The sequence below is a fragment of the Ipomoea triloba genome, chromosome 7, assembly GCF_003576645.1.
Source record: "Ipomoea triloba cultivar NCNSP0323 chromosome 7, ASM357664v1".
NCBI classification, from domain to species: Eukaryota; Viridiplantae; Streptophyta; class Magnoliopsida; order Solanales; family Convolvulaceae; genus Ipomoea; species Ipomoea triloba.
In genome coordinates, this window is record NC_044922.1 from 2,805,103 (window position 1) to 2,819,116 (window position 14,014).

At 35.6% G+C, this 14,014-nt stretch overlaps 1 protein-coding gene across 1 annotated transcript; it reads right to left on the reverse strand.

Annotated features, from left to right (window-relative positions):
• Positions 1-10,487: 10,487 nt before the first annotated feature.
• Positions 10,488-13,525, reverse strand: LOC116026198 (GDSL esterase/lipase At3g48460-like). The gene is made up of 3 exons (XM_031267667.1): positions 12,028-13,525; positions 11,220-11,549; positions 10,488-10,931 (listed from the first exon to the last, which is right to left on the reverse strand). Exons 1-3 carry the CDS (start codon positions 13,450-13,452, stop codon positions 10,746-10,748), a joined length of 1,941 nt encoding a protein of 646 aa, XP_031123527.1. The 5' UTR covers positions 13,453-13,525; the 3' UTR covers positions 10,488-10,745.
• Between the last annotated feature and the right edge of the window lie 489 nt (positions 13,526-14,014).

Here is a 14,014-nt window from a genome sequence, read left to right on the forward strand (position 1 = left end):
TAAGTGAGAGAGCCGGGGTTTGAGTTGTTTAAATATGAGGTCATAAATTTTAATATACGTATATACACAACAACATCACTAAAAGAGTTATTTCAAATGAAACTTTATCAAAACTCAATTAATTAAATTAGTTGTATTATACAAGATGCAAAATACTGGCTAGTATAGTGCAATTCCAAAAAAAAAAAAAAATTTATTAAAGAAGTGACACAAGCAAGGAATCCGGAGTTAGCTTGATATCGATGCTCATTCTTACAAGATCATGAATTTGAATCCATGTATATGCAATAATGTCATTGGAAGAGTTGTCTTGAATAAGATTCAACTAACAATTGAATTAGTTGTATTTGACGGAGATATATTGGAATCGGCCCATGAATGATCAAGCCCAACAAGAATATATAACCTGGAAGCCCAAGACAATCTAGGAACTCGGATGGCACCACCCGGCAACGGGCACACGGGTCCTTTGACCTGGGTAGGCCCCGGGCAATAATATTCGGACTCCCCAAAGTCCGGAGCCAACAAGTCTGTCTTTAGGGCCAAGAGTCTGCCTCTAGGTCAAAATGTTCGTCTTTATCCCACCCTCGTGACATATTCTCGTGGATCTTGACCAAGTCTTGTGGCTACCTTGAGTTTAGCTACAATTAGTTATAAATCCCTTGTATAAATAAGCCTTGTCCAATTATTACAAGGGGATGTCCTATTCTTACAATCTCCTTGCAATGTTCAAGCTCTAATCCACCCGATACTACAACAATTCTTCATTCTCGATTACCCTTTTTTTTTTGAAGATTCTCGATTATCCATTATATTCACTCCATTGTATTATTTTATGTGAGCTTATTGATCTGAATAATTACAACCCTAGATCATATAGTTCCATTAGTATCCTAAGAAAGATACATATATCAATACAATATTACATTATCAAATAATGATCCTAAAAAATAATGATCGTGTGTAATAATTTAATGTGTACTTTTTTAGGGGCAACTCTAACCAAGTTAGTCAAGCTGTTTTGTAACCTCAAGGTTCCAAGTTCGACTTCCAATAAGAGCGGCCTATTAGTCGGTTAACTATGGGCAACCTAGGTTGATTTACCATATTGTGGTCTTTTATCGACTCAGGTCACAACATGAAATTTACTCAATGCACATCATCGGGTAGTGATTGTGGCTAAAGACCTTGTGGTCTAGTTGAGAGTTTAGTTGTGCACGAGCTCCTCAATTAATGGGAAGTATCTATGTTTTTTTCTTTCAAATCTAGTTATTGCATATTTAAAATATATTGTATTGATCAGTCCACAGTTTTCACATGGGACTTGGTTATTATAGGAAGCAACCCTATAGGAGTGACATTGGTGATGGTGGATGGTGATACACTCTCATTTGTACTTATTTTACTTGTGTTTTTATGTAGGTTTTATAGTTAATTGTGTGATAAAATGTTGTGTCCAATGCTTATTTCCTTGTTTTCATATTTTAAATGGTATAATGCTTGGTTTAGATGTTTTTGATGTGTTTAGAAGTGCATTAGAACTATTTGGGAGCAAAAGCCAATTCAAAGGAGCCAAAGAGTTGTAATTCCCGCTACCATGGCGACATCTTGGTAATCGGACCATATCTCTTCCTATGAATATCCAAATGAGATGATTCTTGAGCCATTGGAAAGAAGACTTCAAGGGCTACAACTCTTTTGAAGACATCAAAGTGTAGATTGAAAGGGAAAATGGTCAAAAGATCAAAGAGTTGTAATTTCTGCTAAATATGGCGACACCTCGGTAATTGGACCATATCTCAGCCTAGAAATATCCAAATGAGATGATTCTTAAACCATTGGAAAGAAGACTTCAAGGGCTACAACTCTTATGAAGACATCAAAGTGTAATTCGAAGGGGAAAAGGGTCAAAATCAGGATGCAAGTCGGAACTGCGTCACAGGAATTTTCGACGCGTCGAACTCAACTTTCGACGCGTCGAAAATCCCAAAAATGAAGCAGAATAGCCTCGTTTCGGCGCTGTAAAGATTCGACGCGTCGAATGTTGGATTCGACGCGTCGAATGTCGCAGATCTGCGATTCTAAACTTCTAAAAATTGTCATTTTTGCCCTCCATTCTCCACCCACTATAAAAGCATCATTTTCTCTTCAAACCCTAAGCTTGGCTGCGGATTTTGACCAAAAAGGAGAGCAAGGAAGAAGATTTGAAGCCACAACAAGAGAGGAAAAGAGCTTGGAAGACACATTCGGGAGAATTTCTTCATCTCTTCTCTACTTTAAGCTTTGTTAAATCTTTCTTTGAATTGTTTGTTGTTGAAACTAAGATAGCCATGTTTGGCTAAGATTTCCTTTGGGATTTTTGGATTGATAAGTGTTTATGAACCTATGTGCCTAGTTCTTGAATTGCTTGAATGAAATATCTATTTGGGTTTATTACTTGTGTTGTAATTGTGGCTTAATTTCTTGATGCTTGTAGTTAAGGATCCTAATTACTTGTTTCATTGCTAAATTTGTCTATGAATTAGAGCACCCACAATTGCACTTGAATCTTGTACCTCGAGAGAGGACATGTTGATTAAGGGATTTATTGTGAATAGCTCACGAGAGTGAGTATTCCAATTGTGAATAGCCCACGAGAGTGGGTATTCCATTTATTGCTTGTTCTTGATTATATGTTGTGAATAGCTCACGAGAGTGAGTATTCCAATTACCATGTTTTGGGATTGAATTACGAGAGTAATCTTTCCCTTTTAGATTGCAATCATCCACACTTGTTGAACCCGAATGATTATTTCACTTTAGATTGGCACTAGGTGATTAAACACTTTGACACCCAAAAATCCCGCTCTTAATCTCTTGTATATAAAAGTCCGTTTGCCTTGCTTCATTTATTTTATTTTCATAATTTTAGATAAATACCCATTGTTAACGTAGGAATAGCTTCTCGTGAATTAATTAGTAACTAGTGTTTAATACCCCGCTTTCCTGTGGATCGATAACCCCGGAATACTCCGGGTATTTGCTTGTACCTAAAAAAGGCTACGACCAGATGGGCCGTTAATTAGCTTGAGATAGCCACTAGATTCTTTCACAATTGAGGGGATTAACCGGGGTTAATAACTCCATCTCTTATAACATCATTTTCTTAATATGATAAGATAAGAGTATACAATCACTTTTTAAAAAATATTATGAAACAAAGTCACCTTTATATTGTCAAGTCAATTCAACCAGGTGTTCACATGTGAAAAACCACTTAGCAAGCTTGAATAGAGGGGGCACAATCCCAACACCTTCTCAATCAATTGAGTCATCACATAAAGTCTTCATAGTGCAGTTTACCTCTCTAATATAGTTTACAAATTATTACACGCGAACAGAAATTTTTCTCAGTGCAAACCCTAAGATAGTAGTTGCGAGTTTCTTAATATTTAAAAAAAAAAGAATAGAAGGAAGAAGCCTCTTAGTTAAACCCGTCTAATGTCGCAATTTACTTTTCACATATAATTATCAAAATATTACACAGAGATAAATTTTACTCATTAATACACACATTTAACTAGTGATTGCGTACTCCCTCGTCATCCAACAAACATAATAGAGGGGGCATAAATTGAAGTCGTATAATAACAATGAGGTGGAGCAAACGCAAGTAGCTAGTATACATACATTATTAGATTGATTTAACATAGTTCAGACCCCACAACCATTAATTCAATGATAAGTAACACTTGTCCCCGTGAACGTTCGCCAGCTCATCCCTGCCGACTGCCGTTCTCCCATCACTATAAAGAGAGAACCCCGGCCATCTTTAAAATGTCGTCGTTTATATATTGTGGTCCACGCCATGAAACTTAATTATATGTCTACTCCGTACGTTTTTGTTTTTAATATTTGTCCAATCCGGTTCCTCGAAACCTATCAAAATGTTCCATTTTTTTTTTCTGTCGCCGCCCATTCGTTACACCTTGATATATAAAATTTACTCCTTTTTCTAAGTTTTCCGATTCACTCAAGTTATATTCTAGAGCTCAATGAATTAAGTCAATATAATTTCGAGACTCAACACATAATTGTATAATTGTAAATATAATGAGCTCAATCTTAACTCAAACCTTCAATGTTCGTGAAAGGAATCGAATCTTACCCTATTATGAGTAGCTAGCCTTCCTCCGATAACTCATGTTTTCCCAATAAAACTAATTTAAAAAGATTAAATGTTCTAACATATCACATTAATAATACTTATCCATTTAATGACTATCTGCCCATATTTTTAAAATTTTATTTCTTTCCAATTGATCGAGAGTTATCACATTTTCATAAGCATTTTAAGAATGTAATTAAATAATTCAAAAATAATTCATTAAATCCTTAAAAATATATAAAGTGATGTTGTATTATATATAGTTATAGGTAATCCTTTCTCCACCAAAGTAGATGCCTAAGACAACTTGATTAAGAGTAGGAGGTTTCACAAGACAACTTGAAAATAAACAAATAACAATTTGTAGTGCAAATTATTTTTTCTATTTGTTGATACATTTGAAAAGAATTAAAACATGAAATTCTCTTATATCATTCTACAGGGTTTTGCATTTACATCATGTTTAGTTTACATAATATTCTGAGGGGAGTGAGGGGTATGATATGAGGCTATTTTTTAATTCTCTAAAATGGTTTAATTTTTATAATACTAAATTTATTTAATATCATTACTCATTTTTGTTATGTATAATAATAATAATAATAATAATAATAATAATAATAATAATAATAATCATCATCATCATCATCATCATTATCATCATCATCATCGATAGGGTATGGTATTAGGCCTTTCTTCGTTTATGGTCAAAGCATAGAGACAAAGACATAATCTTTGTTTATGGCTGGAGACGAAGACCAGTATTCTTCATTTCAAATCCAAAACGAAAAGGGTTTACAAAAAAGTTAATTTTAATTTACCCTCAACACTACTACTACTACTACCACCACTAGTGTAAAGAGTCTCCAAAACAATTCTCTCCCATTATTGGTCAAATTGTTACAATTTTCTATGACCTATACATTTATTAAGAGGATGACAATTGACAAGTTATTTATCAATTATATTTTCAAACCCAATAAGGACAACTAATCAACTATCTAACACTCTCATCATCTCTGCATATAGTAACCTCTGCACCATCCATCAAGCCTATTAACACTATCATCTCGCTTGAAGTACAACTCAACTGATCAACTAATTCCAGATAAGTTCATAAACTTTACTTTGCTAGCTAACTTATGAATTGGTACTAAGTGGGCACTAGTCATTTGGAGATCTGTAGGTTAGTTGATTTTCAGAGCAAAATTACTGTGATACTAATCTGACAAAATATGACTCTTATTTAGAGAAAAATTAAGTTTAAAATTTTAACATGTGACACGTTCTTTATTTTATTAAATATAAAGAATTTGTTATTTTATTAAATATAAAGAATTTGTTAACTAAAATTGGAAAAAGGATTTAATTATTATGTATAAATAAAATGGATTAAAACTCCATTATTAATTCTTTGCCATTAAGCTAAAGATGGAGAAAAATTAAGAAAAATTCCGAATCTTGGAAAATGTATTCCGTACTCATTCTTGCTTCCCATCAAAGCCTAGTTAAGAGAATGTAAAGAGGTGTTTACTTTTATAGTGTGGGGGAATGGGAAAGTGTGGATTTTTCTAGAGTGAATAATGAGAACAAAAGGGGGATTGAAATTCCCACCAATAAAGCCCTTTATGTTAAAGGGAGAGAGTATTTGTTATTTGTCATTATCATATTGGGAGGATGAAATGAAACCCCCACCATGCAACTTATGCAAAACCTTTTAGTTTGCCTTTTAAAAAAATGCTTTCCTAATTTAATATAATTCAGATTTTTACTCCCAATCTTTATTACTTGCAACTCCCTGTCACATAATATGCACTAATTAGCTATGAATAAATAAATAAGTATACCTACCAATCTACCATTTCATAGAACAGTTTTATGTATGCAGGAAGTGTATAAATACTTTCTCAGACAAGATAGAGATTGTCCGTCAAGTGCAAATTAAAGAAAGAAGGGAGCTTGATTGCAGGACTCACTTGTCGAACATGGACGAAAGTTGATCTTAGTGATTAAAAATGTCAAGTGGAAGAGCGGTCACCCAATGGGTAAAAGTTACTAATAAATGGCGTTTGGTAGCCAGGAAAGTGCATTTCCTGAGAATTTAAAAAGTGAAAAAAATTATTTGCAAGTTCAATATTTGACTTAGGAAAATTTAGGTCAATGAGAATCACATTCCACAATATCAAGAAAAGTAAATCCCATTTGCCAAACACTTTGTGCTTAAATGAAACATCCGTGACTCTCCTTGAGGCAAGGTCGTCACAGGATTGAACATACCCCGGTGATGGGACCTAGCCCCTAGGGGAGGTAAGATTCTTTTTCTGGGTGGCTGGGAATATACCAAATTTATTCTATTTATCCTTTTTGGCGTTAAATTAAAAGTCTCTTATATATATATATGTGTGTGTCTTATAAATATAAGAATATATCTCACTCATTATTATACATTATTTGTTAAAGAAATTTACATCCAGGTACGTTGTTAAAGTTTTACGTAATCTAATTTGTAATATGATTCATTATGTAACGATGTAGTACATGTGTATGTTTGCATGATAACATCAAACATGTTAAATGATTTTCGTTATTCCTTCAAACATTTTTTAAAAATATTTTTTTAAAAAAATTTAATTGATGAGAAAGTACCAATCTGTCTCTGAAGATAATAAGTTAATTTTTCCTCATAACTCAAATCAATTATTAGTTGATACGTGAAAGAATAGTTAAGGTGTAAAACGAAACACGTGAACTATAATTATTTATTAATTAGGTATGCTTTTCCTCCCTCTTTGTGATTGATGCCCATGTTTTTTAACCCCAAACCCTATACTTATTCCCTTTTAATCATGTTATGCTCCCTAACTAGCTACCTTTGAAGATTCTCTATAATATTTCCACTCATTTATTCCTATGGAAAATATACCAAGTTTACTTGGTCTAACATGGAGTTCAATGAGAGCCATGGAAACTTCATTGTGGCAACCCTAGCTTGAATTATCCTTTCTTTAATGGTTAATTTGTAATTTTGTTATAAGTTATGTATGACTAATTAAACATGCATTATTTTTAGGGTATTAAATTTTGACATTTTTGCGATAGTATATTTTACTCTACATCATTTGTGAAATAAAGAGTACCTTTGAGTGGATCAGGCCAGCCCACTAAGTTTCTGCGCTAGATTGCTCGAGTAATCGATTTTATCAATTTCAAACTATCCGATTAATTTTTTATCGAGTTCACATTCGACGGGTTGGCCTTTGAGTGAATTTACCCTAGTAGTCCAAACATGCTTTTGGGCATATTATTTGTGATTTTGGAGGAATTATTTCTTTCCTATTATTTTTATGTAAAAAATGAATTTTCTATTTAAAATCTTAATTAATATTTTGCTAATTTAATCAATAAAGTTTAAAAAGTATAAACAAATATAATAGAAACAAACATACAATGATGCAACAAATTAAAGCCCATTTGGCCGTTTGTTGTGGAAGAGCACTAATAATGGATCATAATTTTTCCTCTAATTTTTTTTTTTTGAAAATGGATTATAATATTTCCTAGAATAGGAACTTGTCGGTCGATCTGCACATTTTATTTCATCTGGTCCTTTAATATCAAGTGTGATGGTTTAAAATACAAATTAAGTTAGGAAATGAAACAAGCTAAGATAAGAGTATTATAGCATGGAGTTTTGTATTGATTCATAAGAGTATACATGTATAAGCATATAATAGTAGAAACTGATTTCCCCAAAAATACAAGTTCTTGGGCTAATACTCAATATGATCATAACAAAACTAGGTGGTCGAGTGACTTAATTAATTTGCTACTAGTTTCAAATTTTTTTAGGTTTGGTCGAGTGACTTAATTAATTTGCTACTATTTTCAAATTTTTTTAGGTTTGGTTTGAATTTCATGTGTCACCATGAGTCCAAGATTGTTGGGCTTACCCCTAGTTTGGTTGAGGACATTTGAATTGAATTTGGACGTTTTACTTGGTAGAGTCTAGACTCGATCATTATTTCATGGACTATAGTTCATATATTTGTGTGAACTATAAATAAAAAGTATTTTTAAAAATATATATATATATATATTTTTAATATACTAAAAAGTATATTATTTCTATACCTAAAGTCAGGGGCGGATCCAGCATGGGGCAGTGGGGGCAGCTGCCCCCACTCACCCCACCCCCACCCCCTATATAACCCTTGTATATATATGTGTATGTATAGTAAAGTTTTAGATATATGTATATGAAAACAGATATAAGTAACTAATTGTTTAAGTGGCCGAGTTGGTTGAAGCGTGCCTTTATCCAGGGAAGGGCAAGAGCTCGACTCTGTTTAGTAGTAAGCGTGATTATGTTTCAATCTTTCTTCACTCCTTTTCCCATTCCCTTCGCGGAAATTGAAGGAAAAGGCTGTTTTGTTTTTTTTTTTCTTAAATCAAATTTGTTTATGTTATGAAACAAAAAGAAAATGGTGGATGTCCAAGCTATGATTCGAGCCTTGGACCTATTGCTTAGAACTCAAGATTCAATCCACTTTGTTACTGCTGCTATTAACGATAGATCAGAGACCATTTAATACCTAAATGTTTCCCTGAAAGCTAGATGAAGCTAATACCAGATGCAGACAAAAGCTATGAGCTAGGAGGAATCGATCCCGTGACCATAGGGCGGCGACAGGAGCATCTAGCAGTTGACAAAGCCAGCATAGCTAAGCGGCAATTATGAACCATCCCTGTACATATATATATTTATTTATTCATTTCCGGGTACTATAAATACCCCTTCACTCCTCTGTAAAAGATCATCCAAAAACATCAGTGCAATATTGCTTCTTCTTCTACTCCATTTCAGTGTTCTTCATCTTTAGTTTCATATCATAGTTATTATTAATATTTCATAACAGTTTATTTATTTTTTCTCCCTCATTTTCTCTTTCCTAATCACACTTACAAAAACTCCTCAATTACCACGAAAAAACTCCATTGATAAGGATGCTCTAACCTTGGTATATATTCATTTCTTCAAACCTTTTTTCATTCCCTTTATATATATAATAATGAGATGTATAATTTCTAATGTATTTTTTATTTAAATTATTTATGTTTCATATATTGTTATTAACATTTTTATAAAGTTTTAGTGTGTTTTATTTTTTGTCTATATCCAACAATATTTATGACTATATTATATTTAAGTGATTCAATTTATAATGTGTTTTTTATTTGAATTATTTTATCAAATTAATTATGTTTCATATATTGTTATTAATATATTTATAAAGTTTTATTCTGTTTTTTTTTCGTGTAAATCCAACAATATTTATGATTATATTCCTTTTAAGTGATTTTTTTTAAACTACATCTTTTATGTTTCGCCCCCACGGAGAAATTTTTCTGGATCCGCCACTGCCTAAAGTACATGATTTTTATATATTATCAAATAATGTATATTCAGTACACAAATAATATACTTTTAGTATATTAAAAATATATATTGCATTCATGATCCACACAATAATTTGACGTCTAGACTTTAATTATTCAATTTAGGTGGTTTTTTTCTTAATGTGGACAAATTTTGTTATTTATAATTTATTATAAATGGATGTTTAGACCAATATTAAAGATGGAAGAATGAACGAAGAAGAAATTGAGAAAAATAGCTTTTTTGCTTGGTTTTAACTTTTAAGTTTGAGCTTGAAAGTCACAAAATTTTAACTACCCAAAAAAGTGGTTAAAATTTTAAGAGTTTTATAACTTTTGTAACCATAGTTCAAAATGCTTGAGAAGTAGTCAGAATTTCTGACCACCAAAGTGAGTTGAATAACTCTTGAAGTACTTTTCGGAATTTTAAAAATAGTTAGAACTCAAAATCCTAACTTTTGATGACTTGAAACTCTCAAATTTCTGACTATGTATTTTTGTGTTATGGAAAATCAACATATTTTTAACATTGAAACAATTTTACCCCGATATTATGATCAAGAATCAAAAGATTTCCACCACCCAAGTAATGTTAGTAAAATAATATAAATTATTTTAGTAAAATTTTTCCGCTGGAGAAGTTGTAAAGGAACCAAAATTGCTACTAAATAAAAATTAAGACAATCTCAGCAAAAATGGCATGCAACTATGAAAGAGATCCACGTATGCCTGTATAGGAAGCTGTAAGCACAAGGTCACGAGGTTTGAATCTTTATCTCTTTGATTTGAACTGGTCATTTATGAATAATTTAAGATAGTTTACTTTTTGTGATTTTTTGCTCTGTAAAATCATAAGGCCAGATTTATTATCTTTTGAAAGAGTTATGGGTTTTGACTCGTGATAAAAAAAAAAAGGCAAAGAATTCTCATTTTGATAAATTATTAGTAACTTGTATTCCTTCATGGCAGTCAAGTAGTCAACCTATGCATGCATGTTCTTTAACGTAGGTACAAGGATGATCTCCATTGTTTCACACTCCAATAACTCGCCCTTAAACCCTACTGTCTCGCTCGCAGGATGGCCGGAATTAATCCCATCCGGGGCGGCAACGATTCTCCTCAACTAACCTACACATATATACTAATACCCCATCCCCCTTCCCTATTGCTTCTGCTTCATTGCTTGCTTTCTCTTCTTGATCAACGACTTAAACGACGGCTGACAGTACCCTTCCTTGAAGAACAGATGCGAAAGCTTCTTGTTCATGGCGGCGGTGAAGTGGACCCCATCCCAACTGATATACTCATGCGGGTTCTTGCAGATGGAGGCGCCGTCGCTGCCGCAGATCTGTATGAGTAGAGAAGAAAAAGTGTATATTATTTGAATAACTCCAGGACCAGTAATATTTCTGGTCCATTCTAGGAGAGAAAATATAATTAACAATTGAAGTATAAGTATGTGTTTCGTTTCAACTAAAAGTCTAAGTTGACAGTTGGATTGCACAAATTAAGGCATGTATTCTATTTCAATTAAAAATCTAAACTGATATTTGATAAATTATATTTATATTATGCTCAACACTAACTAGACTAAATCAATATAATAAAAGGCGTGCAAATATTATTGCTTAATGACCTGAAGGGGGTTGAAGTTGAGGGGTCCACCGCCGGCGCCGCAGCAGGCTTTGGAGCGCTCCGTGAACTTGTACTTGAAGTTGTTGGTGTAGATCTCCATGAAGGCCTTCCAGTAGTCGGCGTAGAGGATGGTGCTCTGTGGGAACTGTATTCGGAACTTGGCTAGCACCCTCATGAGCAGGCGGTTGTGGATGTCCGTGGCGGCGTTCACGGCGATGGAGCAGCCGTTCCGGTCGCGCAGGATGAATGGGCGGGAGATGGCGATCGGAAGACACCCCACCGGTGGTAAGCCTTGTACTACTACGTATTTTGCTCCTGCTTGAAGCACCACCTGCACCAATTAAGAAGGTCAATAGACAACTTCAACAGAATCTTAAACTTAAAATATTGTGATAACCTGTCAGTAGACAGCTCCAAAGAAGTTTCAAACTTTTTGAAACTTATCTTGGGACAATCAGCTGACCTAAGGTTCCTAAGAAGGTCAATCGAGACTCAAACTAAAAATATTAATAGACAGCTCTAATGAGTGTGAAACTTAAAACAACATTGTGACTATATTAGGTCGTGGCTAAGTTTGGAACGACGGGCATGAAAGTGTGCTATGCCTTTATCGAAAAGGGCATGATGCCGAACTATGCCTTAGCCGAAATGTGCACGAAGGTGTGTAGGAGGGACACGATGGCATGCTATGCCTTAGTCGAAATGGGCACGAGGGTGCTGGGCACGGCCTTGACCGATATGTGCATGAGGTGCCTAAGATGGGACACGCGGGAACTGTTGTCGAACCAACTTGACTAGGTTGGATATACCCGGAGGAGTTTTGAGATGTGGAAAATGCACAATTGAGAGATTCCTCTAAGATTAACGACGGAGTGTCCATGGGTGCGGGTGTAGTCTGATGCACCCACTGCGCCTAACCAGAAGAGGGCGTTTTCAACTTCCTCCTTGCAACCAGCATCGCCTAAGTTGTTGCACCCCTTTGATGCTAAAAACTCTTTGAACCAGTCTATCTCTCTGTCGAATGGGAGAGGTAATCCAGTGTAGAAGAGGGGGTTTGTTCCTTGATTGCTATAGTTTCTTTTTGACAGGAATGTTGATCCTGCAATGGCGAAATTTATCCCAAAACTGAAATTCACGGATACGCTAATTCTGCCGCTTGCTGAAGCTCCCGCTCCGACTCCGCCTCCGGCTCCCCCACCCGCACCAGCTCCGGCTGAACCGGCAGCACTAATTGAACCCCGGATTGAACCGCTTGCACTAGCAGAGCCTCCGACTGAACCTCCTGCTGAACCGCCTGCACCGGCTCCCCCACCCGCACCAGCAGAGCCGCCCGCTGAACCGCTTGCTCCAGCGGAACCCCCAATTGAACCACTAGCACCGGCCGAACCTTCTATTGAACCGCCGGCTCCGGCTGAACCGCCTGCTGAACCACCGGCACCTGCTGAACCGCCCGCTGAACCACCTGCACCGGCTGAACCTTCAATTGAACCACTTGCACCGGCAGAACCTCCAATTGAGCCACCGGCACCTGCTGAACCCCCAGCTGAGCCACCGGCACCAGCCGAACCGCCGGCACCAGCAGAACCGCCGGCTGAACCACCAGCACCGGCTGAACCATCAGCACTAGCTGAACCGCCGGCTGAACCATCTGCACCAGCCGAACCACCACCACTAGCTGAACCGCCGGCTGAACCGCCAGCACCCGCCGAACCGCCAGCTGAACCGGCACCACCACCGCCTGCCGAAGCAGAACCTTTACCACTAACCGACGACGAAGAAGAACTACTAGATTCCGACGATTCCTCACTTCTTTCCTCACTACTAGACGAAGACGACGACTCCTCCTTAGCTTTATACGGCGGGAGAGGCGGTATATCAAGATCTTTACACAGATAATCCACAACCAATCCCCCATTACTCATCCTCCCATCGGAATACTCCGTCGTCGTCGTCTGCTTCGACGAAGACTCATGCCGCGTCGTAGTAGTAGTAGAAGAAGACGACGATTCCTCTTTAACAACTCCCATGGACTGAGCGTTTCCCGTGTCGGTGCTCGACCCTCCAAACGCATACACCTTATCGAACGTGTTGGAATAGCTCTCCGTCGTAGTCTCCGACGACTCGTGAGATTCTTCGGTCGTGATCGTCGTCTGAGAATCTGCACATGAGAACGAGAAGAAAAACAACAAAAACAGAGACAGGGAAAGAGGGAGAGATATTAATATTTTCGACATGATTATTATATATAACTAATCCTAGTTTTTTTTTTTTGAATTTTCTAAAAATTTAAAAAAATAAAAAAATAAAGGTTGAACTTTGAAGTTCTTATTTATTTGTCTGATCAACTTGAGACAAACAGTACAATGTTGTTATTTATACATATATAAGCTGATGAATGGGAATGGCTGACCTTAGTTTTAGCGAATGTTAATAGGTTGTAATGACGACGACTAAGTCATATTTTGTAAATGTCGCATGAGATCCTGCATTGCCTCTTATCCACATGCATGAAAACTTTTATCCCATATGTGATTGTCAAATAATAATAATAATAATATTTTCTTTTCATGATTAGCTATAAAACGGTTCTTTTGATTATATTTTATAGTCTTTTTACCAGAAGAGGTTATGTGTTTTGATTTATATATATCTTATAGTCTTTTCACTTGTTGAGGTTATAGATTAAACATACTTTTATTGGGAATATTAGTAGTAATATAATATGTAGAAATTCATCTAATTGTATATGTGTTAGTTCGTATCTAGGCTTTGTTTATGATGATTGTTTAGCCTTAT